Below are 13,483 nucleotides of genomic sequence, written 5' to 3'. Positions count from 1 at the left end.
TCAGCTAAATTTAGTTCTGAACTCATAAAAACGAGGCTTGCTGCATAAGGACAACTTTCTACTGCTAGTTATCTTCTCTTTCAGGAGAACACTTTTTTGGTCAACACTTGTTAGGACACAGCTATCAGATACACAGCAAGCCAGTGCTCATTCTAAATGCTCAGTCTGGTTTTGAAGACATGGTTGGAGTCCACAATGGCTGTGAAAGATTAAAATGTGGTCACAAAAAATTCTACTGGAGTTTGTGGGACAAACCAAGTAATTTAGGACCTTGGGATACACATAAATTTTTACAATCAATTATCGTCGTTTATTATTCCTCCAAGAACTGCTCCAGAAATCAAGTGAAACACAGATAAAGCAGATTAATGGGTATTTCACACCTAACCACACTAAAGACATCTGCATAAAGCAGGTTGAAGAACTTAAGAAAAAGTTCAGGTAAGAATGAGTTGCTTTCTGTATAACATCACATCTAGAACCGGACTTTGCAAGGCCACTTGTCCCCTCTGACAGTTTCCTCACTGCAGAAGTAGTTTTGCAAATACCTTGTATCAAGGCATGACACTTTTCCACTGACGGAATGCACACGCGTCTGTGACCTGTCAGATTCCACAGAATTCCTACAAGTTGTCTGTACATGGAGGGGACAGTAACAAACTTTGTAGATGTACTGGAATGGACCAAAATACTCAGGACAAAAAAAAACCCTGAATCCCAGATGTGCCATAAAATATTTACAGGTACAGCCGATGTGGTGGTGTGTGATGTAACGTTGTTTGATTTGGTCTGGTTCATCCTGAATAGTTTCCCCCTCTTTCCCTGGAAATCCCCAATTTCTTATCGTTATTTGTCTATCACGTCTCCCCTCCCCTATCCATCAGATGTGTCTTGTTGTCCCCACCCCTGGCCTTTGTCCATCACTCGGCAGCCCTGCCTTTCCTTCTAGAACCTTCTCCCCAGGGTGTCAAGTGATTGGGCAAGGGCAGGGACCCCTCCCCAGTTTTTTGCTGATTTGTTAGCCTCATGCGTTCATCAAACTATGTATCAGTTTTTTCATACCCTCATTTGCCGTCGTGTTGCCCCTCCCAGGCCCTCCCCCTTCCCTTATAAGCTGTTTCTTGCCCTCAGTTCGGGGCTCAGTCCTTCTCCCTCCACCCTGCTTTTTCTCCCCCTTCGACCTTCCTCCAATAAACCTGCCAACCCTTCCTGAAGGCTGAGTCCCTCTTTCCTTGCCTGCGCCTCCCTGCGTTTGCCGCCCTTCTTCGCTCTCGTATCGTAGATCTCTTCGGGACCCATAGGCGCGATAGGAGCTCCGGGCTCCTCAAGCGCCCCTTCGCCGCTGATCGGGGCTGAACGTGAGCCGGGCAAACTCATCACCGCAGCACCGCAGCAGTTTGGCGCCCAACGCGTGGCGTGAAGACCCCTGCATCTGAGGCAGTCTGCGATCCTGAACACCGTTCGGAGGACTGCATCTCGGAACAGGAGTCCCGCGACGCGCGGGTTGGATTGCTCTAATCCTTTGGGCGACTCACCGCTCTCCGTGTAGCACGCCCTCGTTTCGGGAGGTGCGGTGCTCCGGAGAGAAGAAGGCGACACCCTCTCAGCGCACCCTAAAGAGGCCGCCTTCGGCGCAGGCAGCTCCCGCTAGCAGCAGCCTTGGTTCGTCCCCCTGACGGGTGAGTCTCTTGGCTGTGTTGTACAGCCCACCACCTGACCTCACGGAAAACCTGGCATAGGCATCCCGGTCCTCTCCTCGGCCAGTGGGAGGGGGAGGTCAGGGTCAGTGGGGACCCCGTTTAGTTTTATTTTAGATTCCTTTTGATTTTCCTGTTGCTAGCGGTAGAGCGAGTGGCTGACCCCTGCGTATTCCATCTGCAAATATGGGTGCTAAACTGTCGGCCACTCAGAAAGGGGTTTTTTACCAAGTTGTGGGTACCCTGGGGGGTGGGAATTATAAGTTTAATAAAAGGGAAGTTAAAAGTTTAGTCCGCTGGCTGACCCATACCTACCCCGATTTAAATGCCGAGTCAGTCCGGGATCCCAAATTCCTGAGGCGAGTCCAATCCCGCCTTCAGAGAGAGATCCAAGCTGGCGGCAAATCCTTTCAGAGCCATTTTTGTTTAATATCCCTTTTGATTTCTGCCCTCACTGTTAAACCCTCCTCCCGGACCCAGCCAGCGGACCCCCAGTTATACCCCAGTTCTCCCCGTCCCCATGCACCTGCCCTTCGTTCCTCGCGCCCCCCTTCCCGAACCGAGTCCCTGCGGGGAGCAGCCCGCGACAGCCCCGCGCCAGGGAGACACCCGTCCCTAAGTTCCTCGCGGGCGACCCGGTCCCCGAGCCTCCGAAGGTCTGGACAACCTCCGGAGGAGACTGTTCCTGCTCCCTCTTTCCGCACCCCCTCGACCCCAGTTGTTAAACCCAAGGTTCGTTTCAGTTCTCCGCAGTCCCCTCGCCAAGATGGCGTCAAATCATCCCAAAATGGAGGGGACCGCGTGTTCAATCCTAAAAAACCCCCTTCTCCTTCCCAGAGTTCCCCCACTCCTTCCCGAGCCCCCCCCCAAATCCCTCCCCTTCCCCCCTCGCGGGTTCCTCCCACGTCCCCTCCCCTTCCCCCTCCCCCTTCTCCTCCCCCTCCTCCTCCGCCCCCTGCTCCCGAAACTCCTCCCCCTCCTCCCCCGCCTTCACCCCCTGCAATTCCTCCCCCTTCCCCTCCTCTCCCACCACCCCCCGCCTCCGCAACGACGTCAATGGGCCCCTCCCACAAGGGGAGGCACTTTGCTGCAGAACCCTCCCTCCAGTTCCCACGCCGGGACCCTCCCTCCCCCGCTCCCGGTTCCCACGCCCTCCCTTCCGGTTCCCACGCTCTGGGGGCTAGCGGGGGGGGGGGTCCCGAGCCGGGGACCGGAGCTGTCTGCAGTCCCATCAGCAGCCCCGGTCGTTTTTCATCCCGCGGGAGATGGGACAACCCTGGCTCAATGGGTCCCCTTCTCTCACTCGTCCATGAAGGAGCTGTGCAAAGCACAGAAAGAGTTCGGGAGGGACTCCGAATATTTTCGGGGACTCCTTCAGGCCGTCCTGGCGGAGTCGGTCATTACACCTGCCGACCTCCGCCGAGTCTTCCGCTGCCTCCTCAATTCCACCGAGCAAGTGCTCTGGGAGGCAGCGTGGAGAAAGGAAGCCTTGAAGGTGCTCCCGTCCCTATGGGATTCCCCGAACTCCCGGACGGGTGCAGACGGAGAGGTCATTTCCATTGACCATATGCTTGGGACGGGGAACTGGAGTGACGGAGCAGCCCAAGTCAGAGCCATACCCGTAGAGGTCCTGCAGCAAACTGCCCGGGCGGCCGAGAAGGCCTTCTTGGGGTTGCGAGCGGCCGCACCCCAGGTCCCATATGCCAAGGTCCTGCAGGGTGCCGAGGAACCATTCCTCGAGTTTGTGGAGCGGCTCCGAAAGTCCATTAACTATCAGGTTGAAGGAGAACACTTGCAAGCCGAGCTGTTAAAAGAGATGGCATTCCTCAATGCCAACTCGGCTTGCAAAGATGCAATCAACAGCCTCCCTCTGGAGCCAGCTCCCACCCTGCGGGACATGCTTTTGGTGTGTGGGAAAAAAGTATTAGTCCCATCAGGTACCGGACCACCACCTGCCACAGCCGCCCGCCTGAGAACACCTTTCCGCCCTGCCGCCGCCGCCGTCGAGGAGCCCCCATTTACCACCGACGTCTGTCCCACTACCGCGCAGCCGCTGCCACCAACATCAGCCCCGGTGCCCAAGCCTCCAGCCACACCGTGCCATCTGTGTGGGAAGCTGGGGCACTGGATGCCCGCATGTCCCCTCAAACAACAATTTTATGAGTTTAAAAAGTCCGTGCAGGGGACCCACGGGCAAACTGTTCAAAAAAACTAATTAAACAGCGCAGCGGCCCCCTGCGCCAGGACACAAATGCGGAGGCCTGTTCACACCATCCGTCCTGGCGGGAGAAGAGGGAGAACAGTGAGATAATGCCTCCAACTGGACTTGACCTTCATGCCGGACTGACACAAACACCACCTACTAATACTCATGCTCTTTCATCCTGTGTTTCCTCCCGTAGGTTGCAGCTTGCGGAACCATTACATCTCCGTTCCGCCGGTTTCCACCACGTTGCTGTCCTCCCGGAGGGTCTAACAAACTGGGAACGTCAAAGCCACAGTCTCCTCGTCCTAGGCGACACAAAGGCGACCCCACCAGAAGTGAGTATTGTCCCGAGCCTGCTTCCCGCTGGCTCGGAACAAATCTCACTCATGCTGCATTGTGTCCACCCCCCGCTCTTCCTACCGAAGGGGCAAATAATGGCCCAATTCTTTGTCGTGTCACCACCGTATGCTGTTTCCGATTTATCACCTCCGGAATTTCAATCGGCAACCCAGGCTCCAGACATACCCACAGTAGCCTGGGCTCAAACTCTTGGGCATGAAAAGCCCAAACTTATTTGTAAATTAAAAAAGGGGGGAGAGCAAGTCGCACTACGCGGCTTGCTGGACACAGGGGCAGACGTCACGGTTATTCCCTCTCGGGATTGGCCGTCGCGTTGGGAATTGCAAAGCGTCCCTGGCCACATCAGAGGTGTAGGAGGGCTTCAATTGGCAAAACAATCGAAGAGCATCGTACAAATTACGGGGCCCGACGGACAATTGGCTTCGGTTCGTCCGTTTGTTTTAGATTACACGAAACCCTTGTGGGGGAGGGATCTCTTGGCCCAGTGGGGAGCCCGAATTGACCTACCAGTGGCTCCCCAGGTTTTTCGGGCAGCGACCACTGCTGAGCGCCCCACCTGGAAGCTGGATTGGCTTTCGGATGAACCAGTACAGGTGGCGCAGTGGCCGCTAAACAAACAAAAATTAGCGGCGCTCAACGAGCTCGTGCAGGAACAACTACAGAAAGGGCATTTAGTAGAGTCCATGTCGCCTTGGAACTCTCCCATCTTTGTCATCAAAAAGCCCAACAAAGACAAATGGCGACTCCTGCATGACCTCCGTCAAATTAATGCAGTTATTAAAGATATGGGACCCCTCCAACCAGGGATGCCGTCCCCTGCGATGCTCCCTAAAGATTGGAATTTGGCAGTTGTTGACATAAAAGATTGTTTTTTCCAAATTCCCCTACACCCTGATGATGCGCCGCGCTTCGCCTTCACGGTTCCATCCATCAACCGTGAAGCCCCAGGCAAGCGCTACCATTGGACAGTATTGCCACAAGGCATGAAGTGCAGCCCGGTGATCTGCCAATGGTACGTCGCTTCCCTGCTGACCCCTGTCCGTGCAGCTGTGGAGTCAGCCGTCATCCATCATTATATGGATGACATTTTGATTTGTGCGCCAGACGACGACCTGTTGGCTCATGCGCTTGACCTGACAACCACTGCGTTGGTTGCTGCAGGGTTTGAGATGGCGCAGGAAAAGATTCAAAGGATGCCACCCTGGCGGTACCTCGGCCTTGAAATTACCAAGCGGACCATTGTTCCGCAAAAATTGGCAATAAAAAGCAATATCCGAAGCCTAGCAGATGCCCACCAACTGTGTGGTTCTTTAAATTGGGTGAGACCTTGGTTGGGTATTCCCACGGAAGACCTAACCCCTCTCTTCAATTTGTTGAAGGGGGGAGAGGAGCTGAGTTCTCCCAGGACCCTCACCCCGGAGGCCAAAACCGCTCTGGAGAAAATTCAGAGTTTAATCTCGGCCAGGCAGGCCCACCGGTACCAACCGGGCCTGCCATTCCGTTTTATTGTTCTGGGGAAACTGCCACACCTTCACGGCATGCTCTTCCAGTGGGACGGAGTCATTGGGAAGAGCAAGGACCGCGGGGCGAAGGACCCCCTCTTGATCATAGAGTGGGTATTCCTGAGCCACCACAGGTCCAAGAGAATGACATCGCCACTGGAGCTGGTGGCTGACCTGATCCGGAAAGCGAGATCACGGATCAGGGAGCTGGCAGGTGAGGACTTGACGTGCATTCATCTTCCCATTAAATTCGGCACGGGCCACCTCAAATTAACAATGTTTGAGAACGTCCTTCAGACGAACGAACTTTTACAACTAGCTTTGGACAGCTACACAGGCCAAATTACGATAGATCGGCCGGCCCATAAATTGTTTAATCAAGAATTTATTTTTACCATCAAGTCAGTACAGAGCAAGAGACCCCTCGATGCCCTGACCGTTTTCACTGACGCATCTGGAGCATCCCACAAGTCAGTGATGACTTGGCGGGATCCTCAAACTCAGCGGTGGGAGGCAGACATCACTGTGGTGGAAGGATCGCCACAAGTGGCTGAGTTAGATGCAGTCGTCCGGGCTTTTGAGAGGTTCTCTGAGCCATTCAATTTGGTAACTGATTCGGCATATGTAGCCGGTGTAGTGTCCAGAGCGGAGGGAGCAATCCTCCAGGACGTCTCGAATGTTCGTCTTTTCGAGCTACTCTCCAAAATTGTAAATTTAGTCTCCCACCGAGAGCAGCCCTTCTACGTAATGCACGTAAGGTCGCACACCGACTTGCCGGGGTTCATTGCGGAGGGCAACAGGCGCGCTGATGCCCTTGCCGCTCCTGTTCAGGTGGCCCCGCTCCCTGATCGCTTCGGTCAGGCCAAACTAAGCCACCAGCTGTTCCACCAAAACGCGCCTGGCCTTGTTCGCCAGTTCAATCTGACGCGCGAACAGGCCAAAGCTATCGTGGCGACATGTCCCCAGTGCCAGTCCCACCAGCTTCCATCATTGGGCCTGGGGGCAAATCCTAGAGGACTTTCGAGCTGTGAAGTGTGGCAAACAGATGTCACTCATGTTCCCTCCTTTGGCCGGTTGAGCTTTGTTCATGTCTCAATAGACACTTTCTCCGGCGCGGTATTCGCCTCCGCCCACACGGGGGAAAGAGCAGCGGATGTCGAAAAACACCTACTTCAGGCATTTGCTGTTCTGGGCATCCCTAGGCTGCTCAAAACTGATAATGGGCCTGCGTACAAGTCCAGGGAACTGCGCCAGTTCCTGCAGCAATGGGGAATAGAACATCGAACAGGCATCCCCTATTCCCCGACAGGCCAAGCCATGGTAGAGAGGGCTCACCAAAGCCTTAAGAAAATCTTAGAGCGACAGAAATCCACCACAAAGGTAGAGCCCCCTCACATCAGACTCTCAAAGGCGATGTTCACTTTGAATTTTTTGAACTGTTCCTTTGAGAGCCTGAACCCGCCCATGGTTAGACACTTCGGGAGCCACAACGCGCTGCAACCTACAGCCAAGCCTCCGGTCCTCATTAAGGACCCGGAGACTTGGCAGACCCAAGGACCCTTTGACTTGGTGACCTGGGGGAGAGGGTACGCTTGCGTCCTCACTCCTTCTGGTCCCAAGTGGGTGCCCTCAAAGTGGGTTCGGCCTTTTGTGCCCAGGGAAGCGAAACACCGGGCGAAAGAGCAACAAGTCCGTGTCGCCAGTTGGAGGCGCCGAAGAAAGCCCCCTGACCCCCTTCTTCCGCCTATCTGTTTTTTATTCAGTGATGAGCCAGAACCATTCGAATATTTAGTTCACGTTTCTTAAAACCCAGTTCTCCTTCCCTGATACTGCCTCTTTTTAGTTTTTCAGGTATGGCACGGCCCCAGACACACCTAGTTGCCACCTACCTCCTTTGGGCCACGCTCACCACCAGCTGCTCTGCATGGACTCTCCCCCAGCCGAAACCTAATGTTTGGCGGACCCTCGCGGAAGCCCTGGGGCAAGATCACCTTTGCCTGAACACGGCGGCAGCAGAAGACCCGATGGCGTCTTGCCTCGTGGGGATCCCGCTCCCCCCTTCCCAGCTTCCCTCCCCTTTCAATTATATTTACTCCTTCAGAACTACCCCGAAATCCCCCACTGCTTTTTGGAACGCCTGGAGAGACCACCTCCGCTTACAACCTACTCTTGAGGTGAACCCTCCAGAGCTCCATTTGCTCGGCTCTGCACTTGCCCCAGTTTGCCTCATTTTTCGATATATCCCCAGCCCCGGTAATCCTCTATATTTTAGAGAAGCCCCGGGTTCCCAACACCCCCCCTCTGCCTCACTCCGGTATCCACGCACTCTGACCCTGTTGAACCCCTCCAATGCCTCCTATCTCCCGAACCAATGGTGCAAACGCATTGAAAAAATCCCTCTAGCCACCTCCCCGAATGACAAAGCAGTGACCCTTCCCCATGGTTTGTTCTTAATTTGCGGAAACCGAGCTTGGGCGGGAATCCCATCTAATCCTATCGGGGGACCATGTGCATTAGGCCGGCTGTCCCTGTTTACACCCAACCTGACCCATATTATTGATTGGCAAAATAAAAGCGCAAGCCTCAACTCGACCTTCAATTCGGTACGTACCAAAAGAGATCTAAAGAATCTAGATGAAGGCTGCGACTCTGTGATTGAACATTGGGACCGTACAAAAGCGACTGCCCTCACAGTTTTACTCCCTTGGGTAGCGATCGCTAAGTCACTAGGCGAATTGGGCCGCCTAGAGTGTTGGGTTGTAAAACAGGCCAATCTTACGTCAGCCGCCCTAACGGACCTCCTTTATGATGAGAAAGTCACGAGGCAAGCCACACTCCAAAACAGAGCCGCCATCGATTTCCTCCTCCTGTTACACCAGCACAAGTGCGAGGAGTTTGAAGGTCTCTGCTGCCTCAACCTCTCATCCAGGGCTGAAGACGCGAGAGTCTCCATTGAGCGCATGCAAAATCATCTTGAAAATATTAAAGCGCAAACTACCGACTGGCTGGGGGACATGTTCCGCGGGTGGGGGTTTTCAAACTGGGTAGTGGCCATCCTGAAGCCAATCGTTTATTTATGTTTTTCACTTATACTTGTGTTGCTCGCTGCCTCAATACTATGGAAAGTACTGAAAAACTTTATTAACCGAGCCCTCTCCTCTCCGGAAGTCCTCCGACTCCAAGCACCCCCTAACTCACCAGAAGAAAACTCTTGGGAGGACCCTGACGAAGGAGACAGCATGGAGCCTGTAGACCAAGAACTGTCCTATGAGGACAGCGAATTCGAACCTTGAGAACATAAACTCAGATACTTATAATAAGTTAGTCCCCCCGTCCCCCCTTTCCTTTTTTTTGTTGTTTGCGAAAGGGGGAGATGTGGTGGTGTGTGATGTAACGTTGTTTGATTTGGTCTGGTTCATCCTGAATAGTTTCCCCCTCTTTCCCTGGAAATCCCCAATTTCTTATCGTTATTTGTCTATCACGTCTCCCCTCCCCTATCCATCAGATGTGTCTTGTTGTCCCCACCCCTGGCCTTTGTCCATCACTCGGCAGCCCTGCCTTTCCTTCTAGAACCTTCTCCCCAGGGTGTCAAGTGATTGGGCAAGGGCAGGGACCCCTCCCCAGTTTTTTGCTGATTTGTTAGCCTCATGCGTTCATCAAACTATGTATCAGTTTTTTCATACCCTCATTTGCTGTCGTGTTGCCCCTCCCAGGCCCTCCCCCTTCCCTTATAAGCTGTTTCTTGCCCTCAGTTCGGGGCTCAGTCCTTCTCCCTCCACCCTGCTTTTTCTCCCCCTTCGACCTTCCTCCAATAAACCTGCCAACCCTTCCTGAAGGCTGAGTCCCTCTTTCCTTGCCTGCGCCTCCCTGCGTTTGCCGCCCTTCTTCGCTCTCGTATCGTAGATCTCTTCGGGACCCATAGGCGCGATAGGAGCTCCGGGCTCCTCAAGCGCCCCTTCGCCGCTGATTGGGGCTGAACGTGAGCCGGGCAAACTCATCACCGCAGCACCGCAGCAAGCCACAAATATGTGATTGCATGAGATGATGGCAAATTCAGTAATAATCAACAAACACAGAACTGAGACAATGGAGTATTTACAATTTGTGTCATCATTTGGTGTTTTCTATCTGCTCCTTTGTCTTTTACTCCAAAACACAATCCACAACTTTTCCATAGGTTCACATGACTTCTCCCACCAAACTGCAAATTGTTCTGATGGCATGGAACACGGGCGTGTACTTGGTTGGTTTGATGGTGATGGGCTGTATTTGGCCCAAGCAGGTACCTCAGTTTGGTGGGAACATTCACCTGGAGCTCCCATCTCATCCTCTGAATGTCAGCCAGGTTTTTTGAGGATTAATTTTTGTCATCAGATGATGTTTCTCCCCAGAAATAAAGGTCTGCTTTCAAAGAGCGTGTGGCGTTTCTGAGAACGTGCCCAGTTTCAAAAGTATTTTAATGTGTAAAAACTGAATACAGGATCTATATTAATCTCATGAGTTGACACAGGCAGATGCTTGGTGATCCTCCGGCTAGCCCTCACCTCCTGGCCTGTGCCAAGAGTGGCTGCCCCCTCTCCACCCCTTGGGCCGGTCTGGGTGGCAGCAGAGCAGGGCTGCCCAACTCCCGGAGGCAGCAAAGCTGCTCTGTGTGGCTGCTGATAGGAACCCCGAGTCAAGGAAGCCAGAACAAAGGAGACAAGAGGGGCCAATGTATAAGTTCTCAAGAGGCTTTAATCTCTGAGGGAGTCCACAGACAAGTGACAAGTAACAAAGCTCCAACAGGGCAACAGCAACTCAAGAACAGGGGAGGGTACGAGGGGAGGATAACCAATAATAAAACAGCAGGGGAGGAACATAGGGCGGGGATGAGTTTCTAGGTAACCAATAGGGGATAACATGGGCGGGGATCAGTCTTGGCACACCAATGGAACTTCGAGGGAAGGGTAATAGATAAGGAAGGTTCTAGAGAAAGGGGTGGGGATTACAGTTGATGAACAAGGGAAGATGCCAGTACTTCCAGGATTGGCACAGAAGGGTCTGGAAATCACGGAGGTGCAAGGAAGATTGACATGGGGACTGATAGAAGATTAGGCGGGAAAATAGTAGTAAATAACTTCAGGGCAAAACCATTGAGGAAACCAGATGGGGTACATGGAACAAACCACTGTAAACTCACAAAAAGGAGCACCTTAAGATTACAACAGAAAAACAATCTACCACAATGAGTGTATTGAAATTAAATGTCAAGAATAACCAAGAAAACAATGTTAATGAAGAATCTTAGCCCACAGCACCTACTGCCACTCCTATTGAACACAGAAGAACAAAAAGATTAATATAAATGTTGATATTTAAACAAAAAAGAACACTTTATGTGCATATTCATGAGGCATTAACATTCGCCTCATTTTTCTGCCCAATGAGTTCTGTGATAAATAGATACAAAATGTGGTTGAATATGGCTATAGAAAATAAAGATGTTCTGGGAGCTAGCCAGAACATCAATTGATTTTACATGCTTGGTTTTTCGCTTTCATTGTTCAGTTCTACCTTGGGTTATGAATTTTTGGAATGAAGCATGAGTAATTCAGAGTAAATACACAATTGCTACTTGGGCTGGTGTATCATTGCTCTTAGGGTTCTCTTTTTAAAGGTTGATTAAATCAATAGAACTGTACACTTGAAAAACTCTACAATATATTGTATTTTTCTTGGCTATTGAAAATCTTTCCATAATATTTCCTCCTTCTTTATTTTAAAATAAATATGGGAAATCTTTAATGATTATATGACTATGGCTGGATGTATGATACAAAAATTTATTCATAATTATGTTTTATCAATATAAGTGTAAATTAACTGCTTGTATTATTTAATACTACCATGACATGTATGTAAACATTTGTCAATTCAGTTTTCACATGTTAACATTTATAATTTAGCTCAAAAGTGTAATAAATAATTTTATTAATTATACACATATTTTTAAAGCAATCCAGACATGCAGCAGAATCACGTTATACCAAAGAGCCTAATACACATGAAGAAAACCATTTCTGCTCTAATATTTCTCAACTGTACTTCAACCATGTGGTTCTTCATCAACTTCTGCTTTTCTCCTCCTTCCAACTAGGACATGTTATATCTTCTCTATAGAGTCTTCAGAGCAGGGACCCATTAATTACTGTGCTGTGCCTGTATTGAGTGTGCCCTGATGATGCTTGAGGCCAATGGATGCTGCTGAAATGTGTGTAAAAATTACCAGGAAATGTTTAAAGCATAAAAAGTAATTGTCTCATGGTCCACTGGTTCACAATATTTATCTATAACAGTATAATTAATGTATCTTTTACCATTTCTCTTAGAATATATTCTGAATCATCACACTGGTGTTGAGCTTTCCTTCTGTCTTAGAAGTGCTTGTGGATGTGGTTTGGATGTCTTAAAGCTCAGAGAGCCAAGGTTCCCAGCACCTGGTTGTAATTTGCAGTGGAAATGCTCCATTTTTTTTTCCAGACAGTAAAGGGCAGGTAATTAAATCTCTCTGCATTACAGTTTGTACCCTCTGTGATACATTGTCTCTGGCCCTTGGTCTGTATTGTTATTTCAATTCGTAAGATTGGGGATAATCTCTTGATCTGTGCCCTTTTCACTGTCACAAGAGCACCAATTTCAATGCTAGTCTCTGGCACTATCACAGAAAAAAAGCCCATCCCAATTTAAACTGATACAATGTTGCTGTCCCACTCTTGCTATTTCCATTCCTCCCACACTGGTCTGTCTTTGGTTTAAAAGTGATTTTGCTCAGTCAATGCACTCTGAAATATTCTATTAAAGATAAATTGCCTTCTTGTGGTATTTACAGTATTCATCACATGCATCACCAGTAGGGTGTGACTGAAATGAGTCCCAAGCCTTTCATCAATATTAATACTCAATATTAATCTAATGATGCATAGATGAGGGAAAAAAAAAGACATGAAAATCTCAGCATAGTGCAAAATGTAAGCTCAAGTATCAAATTTTTTGTAGTAATTACTACTGAATTTCAACTCCTAGTGCTGTGGGATACTTGTTACAGGAGGCAGCTGTTGGAAGGTGGATTATTTTCTCCTGTGTGCAGCCCATCCCTGAAACAGCCACAGCATCTCAGCTGGCCAGGGCAGGACTGCAGGTACTGCTTGATCTTGGACTCTATGTTCTTGTCTTTAATGGGGTTTAAGGTAGACATTGCAAATGCAATTGAATGGTACTTGACTTAGTACTGAAAAAACACTTTAAAAGCAAAAAAAAAAAAAAAAAAAAGCATTTAAATAGTCCAATATTTACTGTGTGATGATTCTTTCCATCGGGAGATTGGTTTGCCAAAATTTACAATCAACAGCAGCTCCTTTCTTAGCCTCCTGGAATCTTTCCTAATCCCTGCTGCCTATTAGGCACCTGGTAGTCCCTGCTTTCATTCCCATTCTCTATTCATCTCCTTAACCATACCTTTGGGCTCAATGAGAGCCTCCATGCAAGGGGTGAGTTCTCGGGGCAATCCCACTGGGCAGCTCAAATTGGAGCACATCCACCTCTAAAATGTGGGCCGGTTAGCAACAAATTAAGCAAAATTTCCCAGCTTGAGACTTAAAGCCACTAAACCCAGAGGTCAGAAAATGATTGTGCCCAGGTCATCACTCACTCTGCTGACTGATGTTATTTTTTGGATCTCC

At 50.1% G+C, this 13,483-nt stretch overlaps 1 protein-coding gene across 1 annotated transcript; it reads left to right on the top strand.

Annotated features, from left to right (window-relative positions):
- The first annotated feature begins 758 nt into the window (after nucleotides 1-758).
- On the top strand, nucleotides 759-9,723 carry LOC118693856 (uncharacterized). Its single transcript, XM_036394733.2, has 2 exons — nucleotides 759-1,679; nucleotides 7,609-9,723. The coding sequence occupies exon 2, from the start codon at nucleotides 7,619-7,621 to the stop codon at nucleotides 9,056-9,058; it is 1,440 nt and encodes a 479-aa protein (XP_036250626.1). The 5' UTR covers nucleotides 759-1,679; nucleotides 7,609-7,618; the 3' UTR covers nucleotides 9,059-9,723.
- The last annotated feature ends 3,760 nt before the right edge of the window (nucleotides 9,724-13,483 follow it).

The sequence above is a fragment of the Molothrus ater genome, chromosome 19 (genome assembly GCF_012460135.2).
Source record: "Molothrus ater isolate BHLD 08-10-18 breed brown headed cowbird chromosome 19, BPBGC_Mater_1.1, whole genome shotgun sequence".
NCBI classification, from domain to species: Eukaryota; Metazoa; Chordata; class Aves; order Passeriformes; family Icteridae; genus Molothrus; species Molothrus ater.
Note: the sequence above shows the minus strand (reverse complement) of the source record. Positions and strands in the feature narration are given on the sequence as shown.